Source organism: Epargyreus clarus, unplaced genomic scaffold (assembly GCF_041222505.1).
Source record: "Epargyreus clarus isolate Ecla_fem2 unplaced genomic scaffold, WU_Ecla_fem_2.2 ptg000011l, whole genome shotgun sequence".
Lineage (NCBI taxonomy): Eukaryota > Metazoa > Arthropoda > Insecta > Lepidoptera > Hesperiidae > Epargyreus > Epargyreus clarus.
The window spans coordinates 5630080-5649027 of NW_027332219.1; the positions used below are offsets into that span (position 1 = coordinate 5630080).

The following is an 18948-nucleotide window of genomic DNA, read 5'->3' on the forward strand; positions in this document are numbered from 1 at the left end:
CCCTTACCACACCCTTCAAACCGGAACACAACAGCGCCTAACACTGCTGTTATTAGGTAGAAATAGGTGTGGCGGTGGTGCCGCCGGAGCTGAACCACAAAGGGTTCTACCACCTTCAAAATGTAATCGGTACTTATATTTCGACAAACTTTTGTGCATGTTTTGTTGTGCCCGACAAACTTTGCGTGTTGCATGAACGCCAAACACTTTACTTGAGGAAATTGAAAAGTCGATCATGAATCTGACAACTAATGACTGATTCCGAAAACCGCTACAAGCAAAGAAAAGTTTGTCGGATTATAATGATGGATTGAATGTAACAAAAAAATGATTTCTTAGAATCTCTTATTTCCTATAAATAAGCTTGCACTCCAACTAATGTTAAACGGGTTACTGCTCAATGCTCATATAAAATAACTAGTTTCATATATAGATCAATTTCATATGGATTAACAGACCAGATTTCCAGGTACCCAATTCCATCATTGAAGCATTCCTTCTCTTGAGAACTAAGATTTAATGTCTTGAAAACGCAAGTCTGCCGTCTACCCCATGCGTACCCTAAGCTTAAATTTAAATAACAAACAGACGAAAAGGACCAAATATCAAAAGAAAAGTAGAAAATTTACAAATCATCCTTACTAATATTATAAATCCGAAAGTAACTCTGTCTGTCTGTCTGTCTAGTCGTCTCTTCTTCACGCCTAAACCACTGAACCGATTTTAATGAAATTTTGTACAAAGATAGTCTGAGACCCGAGAAAGGACATAGGATAGTTTTTATCCCGGAAATCCCACGGGAACTAGGGATGGCGTTCTAAGAACGATTAATCGGAGAATCTATTTTTTCTACCCAAAACATCGATTATTTTAATCGATATTAGTAAGGATTGAATCGTAAATTATGCATTTGATCAAGTTCCTTCTGATCTTTAACAAAGTTGAAGGTACGAATTTTCAGTTTTATGTATTTTAGTATGTTATATTATTTTCTTTTAAACGCAGGTGAAGCCGCGGGCTAAAACTAGTGTAGATATAAATTGGACATAAAATCGAAAGGAAAATTTAAATTTACATATCAAAACTTACTTGAAATACTCTCCGTATGACTCTCTTCAGATATGCTAGCTTGCAGAATCCCAGCGTTATTGACAAAATTATTACTTCCATTAGCAGACGTCATATCAGCGTCACTATGATCGTCTAAGCTCTCGATGGAAGCAAGGTACGCGGAGTTCACTCCTCCTTTATTTTGAACACCACTGCTGGAAGTCGAGCTAGACGACGCAATGGAACTCATTGATAACGGCCTTGAAACTTCCACTACAGGGGGATTCAGCCTTATTACTTCTTTCTCCTGAGAACATGCTTTCAAATTCCCCGTTGACCCTATGACTTCAGGGTATGGTCCGGTCTTAGGCAACTGTTTGGGCGAACCCTCAAGTCTGTTGACGAATTCCTTCCTATGTAGACTGTTAGTCCCGTTCATTGTTTTAGGGAATTTAGCGGGAGATCCCTCAGGAGTTGTCTTTACTTGAGGTTTTTGTGGAGAGTTGTCTTTAGAGGACAGTTTTATATCAAACTCTCTATCGTTCGAAGATATAGAGAGCTCGATGGATTGGTCGATGAAAGGTAAGGAAAGAGATTCAAAAGCAGTTTTGTTTGGGTTAGGAATATCGTAAATCGCCGGCATATTGTTTGTAGGGACATCGTATGTCGTTTGAGCATCGTCAATCTTGAACTCCGGTTTCGCTAACTTAATCGGAGATTCGTGGTCATCTGTCATTTTGGTTTTGATTCCTGTGGGCTGGTCGTAAATTTCCACTGAAGACAACAAGTCCACGCCAGACTGTGATATCTTCGAAGTAGCTCCAACTAAAGGAATGTTCGACCTGTGTCTCATTGACGATCTGCCGACACTAACAGTTTTCTTCTGAAATTTCAGAGTTGTCGTTTCTGTAGCACTTGAGATCATTCTTTTAACATTTGGGGACAGTGTATCAAAAGTCGACATCTCTGTTTGTTTCTCTCTGAACGTTCTTTGAACTTTACTCTCCTTGAGAAGAACAGAATCACTGGACGATAGGTCACACTTGACATCACTAGCACCATTATTAGTTTTAGTCCGATTTGCGTATAAAGAACTTTTATTTAAAGCGGCGATCGGGAGTTTTATGCTACCAGCTATTTTGGAAGGATCTTTCGGTGGGGTTTTTGTTTCTCGGTTGTTCGCGTTGTCCTTTTCTTCGGTCATGGTTTCGTGTGTCTGGTCGGTCACTGGTGGGTCATTCCTTGCGTCCTTAGCTGTTTCTAAGCTGGTCGCTTCTGGCCTTAGACTCTTGGCCGGCTCCAGAAGCGAATCATATATCCCGATCAATGTTGGCGTCAGATCCGTTGTACTACCTGCAACAAAAAGAGAATTTGTTAAGGACAAATCAAATCAAATCATCTTTTATTAAAAATAGGTTGGTAACAGAGCACTTTTTGTCAATACAACTACGACAACTTCACAAGGTGTTTCGTTATGGAGAAAAGCCACGAAAGAAACTCCATCATCTTTTAAAAAAATGTTTTTTTACTATGTCAAACTTAACCTAATTGTACATATGGAGCTGGAGCTACTTCAGACCACACCGTTTTATCAGTCAAATCAGACAGACAGATCTATGATTAGATGAGTAAAATACATTGATCCGATCACTCCTAACAAGAAAGTGTAACCAGTTTTGAGATTTTTTTTTTTTTTTTTTATAGTATAAGAGTAGCAGACGAGCATGCAGTCCACCTGATGGTAAGTGGCTACTGCCGCCCATGGACATCTGTAATAAACCCCAGATAGGATTAGATATTCCTACCTGAGGTCGGCCACAGATGCGCCGCTACCCCTGAGGACTAAGCTGGAACGCCTCGGAAAAGTCTGTCTCCCTTACCACACCCTTCAAACCGGAACACAGCAGCGCTTAACACTGCTGTTATTAGGTAGAAATAGGTGTGGCGGTAGTGCCGCCGGAGTCGAACCACAAAGGGTTCTACCACCATGTAAAATTAAAAATTGTTAAGAATTCAAACAATAAATGATAATATCATCCTTTTGTGGCTACATTAAATTTCAAAGGTGGTGAGTATCTTTCTATTTTACTTATCAAAGTCATATTATTTTTACATAACATATTTACATAACAATGGTTGTATACTATCAAATAAATAATTAAAAATATATGTGCCAATAAATATAACAGAATATTATGATAGATGTTTTCTAAAGAATACGAGTTTAAATTACACTATTTCTTAACAAAGAGTAATTACAATAATCAATTAATGTACATAATGTCCGTAAACATGGGAAAATACATGTTCAGAACTTAATACATGGCGTTTTGTTATGATCTAATTCTTTCCTTATATACATGTTGTCGACGGTCAGCAGGAAAACACAAGCGAAACTGCATAGTTTAATAATTAATGTGATTTATGAGCGAATTTTCATTTATGAAACTAGTTGAAAATAATTTAATACTTTGACTACATTTTAGACCCAACTGAAGTAGGAAATCAAATCATTTATTTGCTAGAACATAGTATTAAAAGGATCTTAAATATATAATGACTGCATTATGTTCTACCACATTGGGCGTTTATCTATCTATCTTAATCTATATCTTAATCTAAATTTATCTATCTTGTTCAATGATTTATTACATCGTCAATTAAGTTACATGTCAAAGTCAAATATAAATCTTACAGGAATCGTCAACAGATAGGCAAACTCTGCAGGTCAAAAGGTGGGAAAACCCTGTGTGGTTCGACTCCGGCGGCACCTCCGCCACACCTATTCTACCTAACAGCAGCAGTATTAAGCGCTGCTGTGTTATGGTTTGAATGGTGTGGTAAGGGAGACATACTTTTCAGACGCGTTCCAGCTTCGTCGTCAGGGGTAGCGGCGCATCTGTGGCCGACCTCAGGTAGGAATATCTAATCCTATTTGGGATTGATTACAAATGTCCATGGGCGGCAGTAGCCACTTACCATCAGGTGGACTGCATGCTCATCTGCTACTCCTATATTATAAAAGTTCTTATGTTTCCTATATGGGCACTCAACATTATTAGTACTTTCTTATACCTTTATATTTCTATTAAGATCTTCATCTCTCGATATATACAGTCCCAATACATCATTTGAACAACAATAGCAGTAGCGATCGTAAAATACGGTTAACATGACAATAAAACCACGACATCTTGTTTCCTGGCGTGTATAGACATTGAATATCTATTACAGATGCACGTTGAGATGAGATGGGACTGATAACGCCAGGTCAATGACCTTTGTGGCGCTTGTTCAACGGAAGTAGAAAAAAGTGACTTAACCACGTGGAGACTGTTTTAGTAGTAAAGTAGTAAAAAATGCGGTTTACCTGATGGTAAGTGGCTACTGCCGTGGATATTGTAATCAACCCCAGGATTTTTTTATAATATAGGAGTAGCAGACGAGCATGCAGTCCACCTGATGGTAAGTGGCTACTGCCCATGAACATCTGTGATCCTCTCCAGATAAGTTAAGATTCCTACCTGAGGTCGGCCAAAGATACGCCGTAACTCCTGAGGCCTAAGTTGGAACGCCTCGGAAAAGTATGTCTCACTTACTACACCCTTCAAACCAGAACACAGCAGCGCTTAACACTGCTTTTATTAAAGGGTTCTACCACCTTCTAAAATATTAAGATTAAGATTCCTTAATAGGTAATATTAAGATTCCTTGAGTTTGGCAACAGAAGCGTTGCTACCCTTTGAGGACTAAATTAGAACGCCTCGGATAAGTATATCGCCCTTACCACACACTTCAAATTAAAACACAACAGCCCTTCACGCTACTGTTATTAGGGAGAAATAAGTGTGGTGCCGCCGGAGTCGAACCACAGAGGGTTCAGGCCACAGAGGCTTCTAAAGTCTGGTAGCATGTTTAATCAATTTGTTCTCATGAATCCTAAATATCTTTTGAATAACACGAAGCCTTGTTTACTGAAAAATCCTTTATTCATCGTAAAAGTTGGGTAATGTTTAAAATTTCAGAAATTTTAGAAGGTAATCTAAGAAAATAAGACAAATGCGTTAGCCCTTGAGGACTAAATTTTAACGCCTCATGACACTAATTCTGCTTCATTGTACTCTGCGGACCATTCTAGAAACACTAGTTTAAAAACTTAAATAGTACCACCAGAGTGAAACAACAAAGTTCTACTTTGAAAAGAATTAAAATGTAACTTCGTCTTTATTTAGGGGCGCTTACAAAAACGTATGCGAACCGTCGATACTATCACAAAGTGGGTTTATGTCACTCACTAACAAAAAGGCTTTTAAAGTTATTACGGAACGGTAACCCCATTTCGGTCGTGACTCAGCTATCTCGTACTGTTTTGGCTTTGGAGTTTAGGTTTTTGAAAATAAATTTCTTTGGCGTTCTATAATAATTTTTGGAAACGGCGTTACGGAAATGGTTATGCTGAAGCGTTACGTAAAGGTTATGCTAAGACTAGGGACTAGGTTCTAGCGGACTAAGGGGGGGGAGTGGAAGGGGTGGTCCGCCCCGGGGTCTGGGCCATGGGGGAGGATGCAAACGCTTCAGCATAACCATTTACGTAACGTTTATGCTAAGACTAGGGACGCTAGACTCTAGCGGACTTTGGGGGGAAAGGGTGGTCCGCCCCAGGCCCCCGACCCTGGGAGAGGGAAACACAATTGCTAACTAGCTAAAATAAAAGGTCCTCACAACCAAACAATCTGCAAAATGTGAATGGGCGTATAAGCTTATGACACGTTTTTAGTTTTGTAAAATCAAATCAACTTAATACACAGGTGTCTCCATTCAACTTTCCGCCCCGGGTCGACGACCTTAGTCCGCCACAGAAGCTAGGACTAGACTAGGACTGAATCTCTCCCTTCATACCAGAACACAGCAGCGCTTCATCATCATCATCATCATCATCAACAACTCATAATGAGAAGGATTAGGCCATAGTCCACCGCGCTGGCCAAGTGCGTATTGGTAGACTTCACATACCTTTTTTTTTTTAATAAATCTCTCAGGTATGCAGGTTTCCTCACGATGTTTTCCTTCACCGTTTAGCAAGTGATAATTAATTTCTAATACGCACATAACTTTGAAAATTCAGAGGTGCATGCCTGGGATTTGAACCTCGGACCCCTCGATCGAGAGGCAGAGATTCTTAACCACTAGGCTATCACTGCTTCTTAATATAGCGCGATCACTGCTTCTTAGATAGCAGCGCTTAACACTGTCCAATCACAAACCTTCTGCCACCTTCAGAGTTATGTACAAAGGAGCATATTACGGTACAGATAATACCTCATAAGTTTTGCTTAACTAGACTATGATAAAGTTGATATTTATGTTCCGAAGCAAATTGTACCGATTTATCTCCTTGCGAAACTACAAGCAATTTGACTTCAAATCTACGGTTGTAATTTACTAGCTGCAGTTTTGATTGGAAGGTTCTGTTTTTCGAGTGTATGCATGTCTCCTTTTTGATTCTCGTATTGTGAAAAGGGTTTGATGGATTTTAAGATATGAGGTATCGTTAAACGTCTTACTGACACTGGATACATTGCAATTTTACAAAATAAAATGGCGTCATTCATAAATTTCAGCATCCGAAGGCTCCAAGTTCGAAATCCAGTCACTTCGCTCTGATTTTTATAAATGAATTATCATTTGCTAAAGGTGAAGGAAAATATCGTGAGGCAACCTTTAAACGTCTGAAATTTCTTAAAAAAGCAGTTTTCAAATGTATATGCGGTTTACTAATTCGCATAAAAAAATCCTCGTAAACTCAAATACTCTTCTACTTTACTTAGATTGTAGTTTATACGTAGGACTTGACCGAAATTAATGCAATTTATGCTATCAACCATTCAGACAGTAATGACCATCCTTGGCCTACTAGGCTCGCAGATATGAAACGGAAGTCTGCCACAAATCTGTCTACACGGACAGACAAATTTGATAATCATATACGGCTTTACGAATCACGGTAATTTGAAAATCGTCGCTTATGAGGATTATTAAATATTAAGTTGCCCTTTTTGACATAAGTATATACAATTGTGAAAATACGAGTATATAAGACTAAAAATAATGTTTAAAGGTAGTAGAACTCTCCGTGGTTCGATTCCGGTGACACCACCGCCACACCTCTTCGCCTAATAACAGCAGTATTAAACGCTGTTGTGTTTTGGTTTGAAATGTGGTAAGGGAGACATACTTTTCCGAGGTATTCCAGTTTAGTCCTCAGGGGTAGCGGCGCATTTGTGGTCGACCTCGGGTAGGGTTCTGATCTTGTCTGGGATTGATTACAGATGTCAATGGGCGGCAGTAGCCACTTACCATAGGTGGGCTGCATGGTCGTCTGCTACTCTAATATTATCTATAAAAAGGACAGAAAAAATTATAGTGACAGATGGTTATTATTGTAGTGACTTTAGTTAGCGGTTCACTTTTATTAATTTTCTGATACGTTAAAATATTTACAATGATTTTCAAGTAATCCATACGAAATCCGTAACTTAAAGTACAAGTATATAATAGTAAAATATATACATAAAAGTATGTATATATATGTATATATATATATATATATATATATATATATATATATATATATATATATATATATATATATATATATATATATATAAGCATATAAAAGTGTAAATAGATATTTTTAAAAATATTGCTCCTAATTTTAAAGGTTTTCAATAATTGCGCAGAACAGTAAATATATTGTCAAACGAAAAACTTTTTTATCAAATGTATCTTACATAATACAATGATAATAAAAATATAATATAAAGTCTCAGTAAACTAAAGTTAAAAAAAGCGAAAATCTCATAACTTTTAGTGAGATTTCCGACAAATTTCTCTAAAGACGAGACTAAATAGACTAAATTTTTACGACTAGCACACAAACAGACCACTAGAATACCATGCCTATAAGAGGTATAACCCACTTGTTTTATTCTTATACGTTAACGACCACCACTGATGCCGGAAATAGATCTGAATCACGGGCTATATTTATATAGATTTACAAATCCAGTCCGCATTCTTCGTCCGATGTACTGGGCAATGCATTCCGTAGCACTTCATGTTTTCAGATGTATACGTGATGTACACTATCTATTGTATGTTATATAAGTAGGAAAGTGTACCGTCCACCTGTAGCACTACCATGAGTTTACAAAAGTATTACTCGCTAGCGACTGCGTAAAATAAATGTATGAAAAATTGTACAGCGCCTCTGGTGGTTACTCGTAGAACTAAAATCCGTAGTGACGTAACTCGATACGTAAAAAACCTATCGAAATCAAATCGCTAGCGAATGTCATTATGATCTATTGCCATACAAATTCGGTCCCATGAGTCATTAATTTGACAGACGTTGTCAAGAAATACCGTAACGATAGTAGTTATGATATTCACTAGCAAAATGACAATAGTTTTTTATTTACAATTTCTATAGTGGCGTTTCTATGCCAACTCATGGTAGTGCTACTGATGGTAAGTGGCTACTGCCGATTATAAATTTGTAATGAAATTGAAACAGATTAGAGTACTGTGTTAGACAATTCCAGGACAAGATTCCCATCTGAATTCGACCATAGGTGCGTTGTAAAGACTAAATAGGACCCGAGGACTAAATAGGAACGCTTTGTATTAGTGTCTCTTACCGTTAACAGCTGTTATATGGAAAAAATAGGTGATTTCTCCATAGAAGAAAAACGTAATATACCTGAAGCCGGTCAGATGTGTTGTCACTCCCAAAGAATAAGATGGTCGCCTCATAATATTTAATCAAACAAAAGAACTGCTATGCTGTGTGTATGGCAGGGATATAGTCCGCTGTCCCTGTAGTTCCGGGACTAGAATAGGGCTACGGTATCCCCTGCCTGTCGTAAGAGGCGACTAAAAGGGGGCTTCCAGGCTTGCGGGCGGCAAGAGTGGGAGCTCGAACCGCCCGGCTAAAGACCCCGGGAAGAACGCGGTATGTGTGGTCGCATTCTATCGTATACACTAGACGGTGTGGTGACAAAATGTCACCTGGGCGGAGCCCGACGGGGCAGTGCACTGAGAGGACTCCGGTTGCGTTCCTTTGGAGATCCCGGAGTCCTCTACGCAGCGCGGAGGACACCACCCAGTTTCAATGGTTTCGTATACACGTAAAGTTCCGCGTAACAACTTCCGAGCGGACTAGAAGTTTGGCGCGGACTATACCTTCCTAATGAAACGTTATTAGTTCTACCTTTTAAAATCTGAACTAGATAATGTTTTAAAACCAAAAAAGACAATAAACCAAATCCCAGGCTTCATCACTCAATAACATGACAATCTTCTCTTTGTTTTCTAATACGTTAAAAAAGGTTAGTAGTTCAAGGACTCTAACTATTGTTAAGCGATCGATACTAAATGATTGAATTGATGACTTTTTCATGTAATCAATTGTATTGTGAATTGCTAAAGTTGACGCCTTTGACTAAGTTGAAACGCCTCATATTTATCTTTGTATTTGTATGTCTCTGTCTCCCTTACCACACCCTTCAATCCGGAACACAGCAGCGCCTAACACTGCTGTTATTAGGTAGAAATAGGTGTGGCGGTGGTGCCGCCGGAGTCGAACCACAAAGTGTTCTACCACCTAAGTAGGCATTGTTAACCGGTTGTATTCTGGTTTGAAGGGCGTGGTAAGCTGCATATACTTTACGAAGCGTTATAACTTAATCCTCACTGGTGACAATACATCTGTAGCTGACTAAATAGGACTATAATTCTTGTAGATGTCTGTAGTTTGCAGTAACACTTACCATCAGGTAGACTGCATCGTCATCATCATCTCATTATTGTCCCACTGCTTGGCACAGGTCTCTTCTCAGAATGAGAGGGATTAGGCCATAGTCCACCGCGCTGGCCAAGTGCGTATTGGTAGACTTCACATACCTTTGAGTTTTTTTTATAAATCTGTCAGGTATGCAGGTTTCCTCACGATGTTTTCCTTCACTGTTTTAGCAAGTATAGTTAATTTCTAATACGCACATAATTTCGAAAAATCAGTGGTTCGTGCCTGGTATTTGAACCGCGGACCCCTCGATCGGGAGGCCGAGTGTCTTAACCACTAGGCTACCACTGCCATCAGACTGCATGCTCGTTTGTAACTAAGTATTTCGGAAAAAAGAAAAGAAAGTATAATAAAGACGCCATATTTAATTTGTTTTGACGGCCTATGTGAGAGACAAATTGGTAGGCATAGATTAGTAAAGATACTTCGCCGCCTTGAAATTGAATGAAGCCACAAACGGCTTATTAGTAAGTTATTTTTTAGAATTTTTGACAAATAAAAACATTTTTAGAGAAAATTTACGAATAAATAACTAATACTGCGTAATTTACATAATAAATAAATAATTATTTCAAATATTTTAGGGACACTTTAGCACGGGGACGTGGCAAAACTTTTTTACGCAACTATTTCAATTCTCAAAACTGGGTACATTTTCTTGTTAGGAGTGAGTAATCTTTACTAATCTTTGTTGGTGGGTAAAATGTTTGATAGATTGATTATTAACAAGAAATATTAATAGGTCATGGTAAAACCAGTGCCTTACACAAAGAAATGCCGTACAATACTGACAGTCACCGGTAAGTAATGTGGCATTATCAGGCGAGGTCAACGCGGGTCACCGCTCAAGGATGTACTACAGTACGGTTCCCCTCTTCCTGAGGATGTAGACTAGGATTAGGGATTACGGATATCCAGGATGGTTACTTACGTTGCACCGAATAACCTATATTGCTAAAAGTTAAGTTATAACCTATATTGCTAAGATAAATAATGAACTTGCAATGTCTATTAACATCTTATTTAAATTAACCCAAAAGGCTTGACGGAATTGATCATATTATGAGGTAGCGGTGGTCGTTGAATCAACGAACTAGGTAAATCAACCGTTGATTCACTTTCAACGAATCAACGTTGACCCAATAGAAATTAACTAGTTAAATACGTCAACGACGTTGAACGGAACGTTTCGTTATTTTCAACGTAAATTTATTTTCATATGAGGTATCCTTGCATTTCTGTACTCGTAGGTACATTGTAAACGTAAACGCTTTCTCACAGCCCCAATGTAGGATTCCCTATGTCGTGGGTGCCATGGACACACACAAATACACAAACACCCAGAACCAGGAACAGAAATCTAAATTCATCATTTAGATGTCTGTCTGGCCGGAAATCGAACCCGGGACCCTCAGCGCATCAGACCTATATGGCGATCTCTCAGCCACGCGGGTCGTCGTTGTGGAAATAGCAGACTATAATTTTAAGCAATCGGTTTTTTACAATAATTAGTAATTACATACTTCCAACCGAGTACTTCTAAGTTTTTAATAAGATTTAGTTCAGTCCACCTGATGCAAGCCACGGATATCTGTAAGTCACTGTATACAGAGTAGAGTGTTCTACCTAAAACCGATCAGAGGGTTGTTGCCACTCCTGGGGGGTTACTACCAACTCTTAGAACAATATTATTTTAATCATACTTTTACTTTTTTTGCAGGAAACTTAACTTTTTAAGGAAAATATGACAATTTCAGTTGGTTTTATACAATGGATAAGCGAAAAATAAATAAGGGTTTAAGTTTGTTCAACTGTGTATGACGGAATATTTTACTATTTTAAGGAGGAAATAAAACTTTCCTGAACTATGATGGTTTTTAAAAATGGTGGAAGGCCCTCAGAAGACTAAGACGGTTGCGTCATATAAACCCTTACAAGAACAGAAGAGAAGAAGAAGAAGTGTTATGTGCAAGAACTACTTTAATAGATGTGGCGGTGGTATCCCCACGGTCATACCTAGAGATGGGCAAAACACCCGGTTTAAACCCAGTACTGGGTTTGCATATTTAGTACAGTATCATCATCAAAGTAATAATTGCGCTTAAAAAAGGATAGATATGCATGAAAATAGTAAATACCCGAATAAAAACCCATTTTCGGGTTTAAACCTATTTCTTTCCAACGACCGGGTAAAAACCCGGTTTATTCCCGATGGGTTTAAACCCTCTGCCCATCTCTAGTCATACCTAGTTCTACCTTTCAAAAACTAAACCTTTAAAACAATGAGTAAACATTCAAAACGATTTCATTCATATTCGGTAGGTAGAAAAAGGTCAGTAGCCACTATGACTCAAAGCCAAGTGTTAAATGTAAATTATCCTTGATCGCTTGCATTAGGTAATGGCTTATAGTAAATAGGTATTTAGTAAACACGTACGATATTAAATACGGATTGTATTACAACCATAGATTAGTAAAGATACTTCGCCGCCTTGAAATTGAATGAAGCCACAAATGGCTTATTTTAGTAAGTTCTTTTTTTGAATCCTTGACAAATCAAAACATTTTTAGATAAAATTTACGAATAAATAACTAATTTACGTAATAATTACGTAATTTACGTAATAAACAAATAATTATTTCAAATATTTTAGGGACATTTTAGCACGGAGACGTGGCAAAACTTTTTTACGCAACTATTTCAATTCTCAAAACTGGGTACATTTTCTTGTTAGGCGTGAGTAATCTTTACTAATCTATGGAAGCGACAAATGGCTTATTAGTAAGTTATTTTTTTTAATTCTTGCCAAATAAAAACATTTTTTTTTACATTACACAATTGGGTACTTGACAGTTATAACAATAAAATATGAAATGTGTTGGATATGATAGCTTATAAGTAAACATAAATTATGCAGTATTTCGTTTATTTTTTAATACGTTCTAAGTATTTTAATTTTTAAAAAGAAATTTTCGATTTTTTATCTGTGGATTTTAAATCCCAAAACGGCGACAGTGCTGCCTCAAATGTCATGTGACGTCACTACATCGAAACCAAACAAGACAAATAATAATTAAATCGTTTGCTGTTAGAGTTGGTTGAATTTATGTTGTGAACCGAAATGAAGCCATACTATATTAAAGCTGATAGCGTGAACCTGCTTAAAGAATCTCCATATATGCAGTGCAATAAATCAAAATGGATACAAAAACTTCCGTGAGATAACCTATGGAAATATCAAATAAACAACGTAAGTAAAACATTCTTTATATTTACATTTAATCATATCGGACAATTAAAACATTTCTTAACTGACTTCAGACAGAAGAAAGGTTGTCTTCAAGTGATTATTAAGATTTTTTTAAATATACTTATATTCTTATGTGAACTGTTTTAAGGTTATTAATTGGTTATATTTATATTTACAGATCTTCCCGACAATCGTGTAGTGACGACGTTATAGAGTATGTGCAGTTTAAGAGGAAGGCAAGTTTGTGTTTCATGAAAAGTAAAAGTTGTCCTGAACACAAGGTACATCAATGAAAATGAAAATGTGATGACTGTCCTGCCTAGAAGAAGTGAGGAGCCAAAAGTTTCGAGAGTGGGCACCAGTCTGAAATACATAAAGTAAAGTACACGGGAAATAGTACTTCTTTACTTGCGTAACCTACCCAACAAGATGAAGAAAGAAAAGTGACCATACAGTTCCTATTATTGCATTGCAATTTAATTCTGAAAATGACAGTGATAAAAATATATATCCATTTGTTACGGAAAATAATTTTAGTAATGAAGAAAAGCAGACACGCAAGCAGCACAAAAATTTAGCTTAGGTGATCTGTAGTAATTATTGTAACTGTAACGTATGATAAATATATACAAAAGTTCTACTGTGTGTACTCACTAATAGAACCATATAAACCAAATAAACAAAGAAATCGGTTAATAAAATACTAATATTAGCAAATCATGTATTTTTAATTATACAGTCCTGTAACTTAATCAGTGCACATGCACCATCAATAATTCAATAATAACAGTCATGAAATATTTTAATTGTGTCCTATTAATTACAGAATGGGCCCTTAAAATAGAATTCTCATAGACGTCTTATAATTCTATTCTTATCATAGACATCTATATAATATATTAAATATATGAATACTTCCACTTGCTGTTTTGTTTTGATTACGTCCCGTTCCAATGATTTGGAATTGACGAATCACTCGAGAGTTACTAAATTTATTCCTTTTTTTCAATAATACTTCTCTTACATAGATAGTATAAAATGTCATTGCTTGCAAACAGAGGATTTAAACATATAAGAATCTGCAAGTTCTTTAACGTTTATGAGATTTGGGTTTGGGAACTTGTATAAGCAAATTTGTTAGGATATTTAGCGATCGTACTTGAACACATCGTCACTGCACACGCCTTGTAATTTGACATTCTTGCAATTGTACTAATAAAAGTTAAATAATTCCCAAGATTTCCCCTGAAGTATGTGTAGCGTCGAAGTTTATTTCTATATTTTCAATGTGTTGACGTCACGCTACGAAATGACACTTGACCGCCTGTTTTGGCGTAACGTTCCGTTTACCGTAATAAAAATATGTTTTTTATTAATAAATAGCCCTTTTTTCGAAAAAATGAACAATGAAAGGCATATATAATACGTATATGAATTCATTAAAACAGTTTCCCAAAAAGTGTCAAGTAGCCAATTAACATAATAAATAAATAATTATTTCAAATACTTTAGGGACATTTTAGCACGGAGACGTGGCAAAACTTTTTTACGCAACTATTTCAATTCTCAAAACTGGGTACATTTTCTCGTTAGGAGTGAGTTATCTTTACTAATCTATGTCTGTGTGCGAGTTCGACTTGCACTTGGCCAATTACTTTAAACACTTGTAATTCAGGCCAACTATGTAACATTACCACTATTAATCATTCGTATACCATTTAAAAATATTTTAAGTAACCCAACTACTGTATTTAATGTAAACTTATGTAGATATCTATCTATATTTATCTTTAGGATATTTTTATTCAAAATGGCGTCCCGTCAATCTTTCGCGCCAACCTAATTCACGTTCCGTTCCACGATCAAAGCATCGCGGTTACCTGCCCAGAAATAGAGAAACAAACCCTATACTTCCTGCTTAGTTGTTAACTTTTTTTATAGTCATGGATTCTTGGAATTTGGCCTAATTTTGTAACATTCATTTAAACTACGTACTACGTTACTAATTCTCGTTTCCTTAAAAATAATCTGTCTTAAATTGCAAATATAATTATATTTTATATTTTCGTGAACTTACTTATATCTCTATCTATTCTATCTTATATCTTTAGCATATTTTTATTCAAAATGGCGTCCCGTCAATCTTTCGCGCCAACCTAATTCACGTTCCGTTCCACGATCAAAGCATCGCGGTTACCTGCCCAGAAATAGAGAAACAAACCCTATACTTCCTGCTCAGTTGTTTACTTTTTTTAATTGATTCCCGCTAAAGTTATATGTAAATGGCTACAAATAAACGAACATTGCGCGCTCTTCCGCGTTTAAATAAGTTTTTCTTATCTATTTACGTTATTTATCGCTTTCCTGTGTTTTCCAGTTGTAATCCTTTATCAAACCTATTCAAGTCAATTTAATTTGAGATTAACCCTTAATTTGGCAAAGTATAAAATGCTATAAAACCTGAATTTTGTCATCAAAAATGTTATTTATACACATAAAACAACCATAGAAAAATTAAAAAAAAATCTGAAAAGCTTAGTTTTCCTGAAAACTCATGTATGCCACAACATACACCGCCAACTACTCAAGAATACAAATCGTAAATGTGTTGTATGCAGTGGCATACATTGCCAATTACTGTAGGTACTGACTACGTATGTAAAAAAAACAACTATTATATTTATTATTTCTTTTTATAAAAAAATACATAGAAATTACGTAGGCACATGGTAATCTAGTTGACAATTACGGGAATTTTTGCCAGTTACGAAACAAAGGCGGACTTGGCACTTCATACATTGTACGACTGTAAGTTTTGAACACAATCGGCATCTTCCTTGTGTGGTCATTGTCATAAAATGACCAACGTTGTCAAATCGTGACGTTTCAACTGGACTGGCTTGTGGTACTCTTTTTTTGGTGCCTTTGTTACTACTCTCAGAACGCTGGTATTTTATTAGACCTTCGTACAATTCGAATCTAAAGTCCTTCAAAGCAATTGACTTTGTCTTGGAATCTCTTCTGTGAAGGAGCCATGCGTTATTGATACAGATGTCAAGAAGTTGGGCAAATATGCCGATATACCATCTCCTTGTCTTGAAAGGTGTTCTATATAAGGAGATAAGCATATCGGCCAAGTCAACCCCTCCCATATGCTTGTTGTACTCCTTTACAATTTGCGGACATTGAACGTCAACCTTCGTTTTGGAGTCCTTGCAGTATCTTTTTATTGTAGCTACTGGTTCAACGCCGACATAGGAACTTATCAAGGTCACTGCTTTGTTGTCATTCCACCGTACTGCGACCAAGCGGTTTTTGCCGCAGGAGACTTGAGCATGACTACCTCGATGTTTCTTTTTCATTTGTTTCTCTGAGGGCAAAATTGCTTCCGCACCTCTCAACCTATTATTCCTGATGGTTCCTAATCCAAAGATCCCATAGTCTTCTCTGAGAATGTAGAACAATTCCGGGCAACTAAAAAAGTTATCACAAAAAATAAAGGCTGGTTTTGATTTAATAGTTTTGCACAAAGCAATCACGACTTGCGCTCCAAATCCGATTGATACTTCCTTTTCTGTAAATGAATGGAATCGGAATGTGTCCTCTCCTCCATACAATACGAAATCAAAAATCATTCCTGAAACTCCAGCGCGGACGTAATTTTTAAAACCCCACTTATTAGGTTTGTCCTTCATATATTGACGCCGCTTCCCTGCTTTTGTCCCTTTGTATGGGATCATCATCTCATCAATGCTGAATCTCCTTTCATTTTCTTGAGCTAAACAATTGTCTCTTATTTTTTGCACTAACGACCTAACTTTATAGTATCTGTCAGAATCTTGTACGTTGTTGTCAACAAAATGTAAAAAACGACGTATTTGTTGATAACGTTTTAGTGGCATCAAATCAGCCACAAGTTTGTATCAATATCGCAAACTCCAATAATCAGTATAAGACGGCATGCTTACAACACCCATAATGATATGAATCGCTAAAAAATCCCGTAATTCGTCTTCAGTCAAACTCAGAGTACGTCCAGTTTGAGATATTGCATACGTATTTGTTTGTTCGACAATATCTGTCAAAATGTCTGGGGAAAAAAACTTGTAGAAATACTCCAGGGGAGTTAGGACTGTGACGCTCCCGACAGGTTCCGATTCCTCTTCTATAGAAGCCACATGTCGAAACACAGCTTTTTTCCAATTATAACTAAGAGTAAACTTTTGCATTCGTCTAGGTCGTTTAGCAACATGAACAGTGGGACGTTGTGATCTTGTTTTTCTGGAAATACGTGATGTGGAGGAGGCATTCGTCGACATGCTAGGTGTTACCAAACCAGGGGGTGCATTAGGTGCAATTAGTGTAGCAGTTGCAGGAGTAGCAGGGGTTGCAGGCGTTGCGGGAAATGAGGGAATATCACTCAGTACTGGTACTTGACTACAATTCGGTTCTAGAGATGGGCTTGGATAAATATTTTGGAAAATTGGTGTAAGGCGAACTTTTTCGCTGGTGGGGTCTTCATCATCTAGAAGATTAAGTCTTTCTAAAGAGCTATCAATTGAGTTTGCAGAGGAGCTGGACATGAAAAGCGGTGTGTGCACACGTATTTCGTCTTCAATATCAGAATGTTCACTATCATCAGAGGGTGCATTTTGAGCAGGGACAAGCGCTAAAATTCTACCACCACGAGTTTCAAGCTTTTGCTGCAGACAAAGAAAAAAAATGCTAATATACAAACTAAGCAAAGCAAAACCCTAAAATTGGCAATGTATGCCCTGACATACAAATTAAATAGGGGTATTTTTTTACAAACTTGGCAATGTATGTCACAGCATACATCATGTTAATGTCCAAAATAACACCAATGTAAGTAGTTAGAACTGCAAACTTATTAGACAAATTATATAATCATGATATCAAGCATAGGATTCAGTCGTGAAACTTTTCCCAAACTGGGTAATAATCAATAAAATTATATAAATACCTTGGAGAGAACAGCTGACGGCCGCCGGTACGCCATTTTCGTCAACTAATGTCAAAACTAGTGATACCAGATGCCTGTTTTATATTTTCTACTAAAAGTTGTTTAAGTTGCAAGGTGATAAAAATATAATTTTACGTTATTTATGTATTTTCTAATACAAAATATTTTTTTAAAGTTGGTGTATGTTGGGGCATACATTATCAAATTAAGGGTTAAAACTATTTCTATTATAAACTTCTACTATTATAAATATAGAATTCTCACATTTAAATTAACCGTGTTATTTTTTGCGCACAGATAGTTTAATTTATAACTTTTTAATTATTATAGCATAGATAATAAATGATATTAATTATATTGGCACTATAAAATAGTATTAAATTCTTAACTTTGATTAAGTATATGATTTTATGACGATCAAGTTTAAATGGTCAATTTCTTATATTGTGTATACAATTTCATTACTTTTTACAGTTTTACAATTACAGGCACCACGAACGATGATGCACCAATTACATGAAAACCAAAAGGTCGCAATAGATAGAAAGAGCTCAAATTTATAAATAAAATCGATTTTAACAAGTACATACCTACAATTTTAGTTTCCGTCAATAAATTAAAAAAGTGGCATAGGTAATGGATGTATGTAGCTATAATGTATGCATGTAGTATGCATCGTACTTTCCACATTGCCGAAAAAAAAAACAACATTTGTCTATGTCTTATGGCGGGGAAGCCGGAAGCCCGTTTCTAATAAAACGTTCCGAGTTACATACATCGTGAAGCAATCGGGGAAAGTG

The 18948-nt window shown here is 36.7% G+C and overlaps 1 protein-coding gene and 1 long non-coding RNA gene across 2 annotated transcripts in view; one reads left to right on the top strand and one right to left on the bottom strand.

The window, feature by feature from the left end:
• Positions 1-18948, bottom strand: part of GEFmeso (Guanine nucleotide exchange factor in mesoderm) — a 181517-nt gene that overhangs the window by 38753 nt on the left and 123816 nt on the right. The window contains exon 2 of the mRNA XM_073077801.1: positions 1090-2403. Within this exon, the coding sequence (XP_072933902.1) occupies positions 1090-2403 (1314 nt within the window). The remainder of the gene's footprint in view (positions 1-1089; positions 2404-18948) is intronic.
• On the top strand, positions 12757-13804 carry LOC140745870 (uncharacterized). Its single transcript, XR_012102713.1, has 2 exons — positions 12757-13164; positions 13343-13804. It is a non-coding gene; the product is annotated as an uncharacterized LOC140745870 (long non-coding RNA).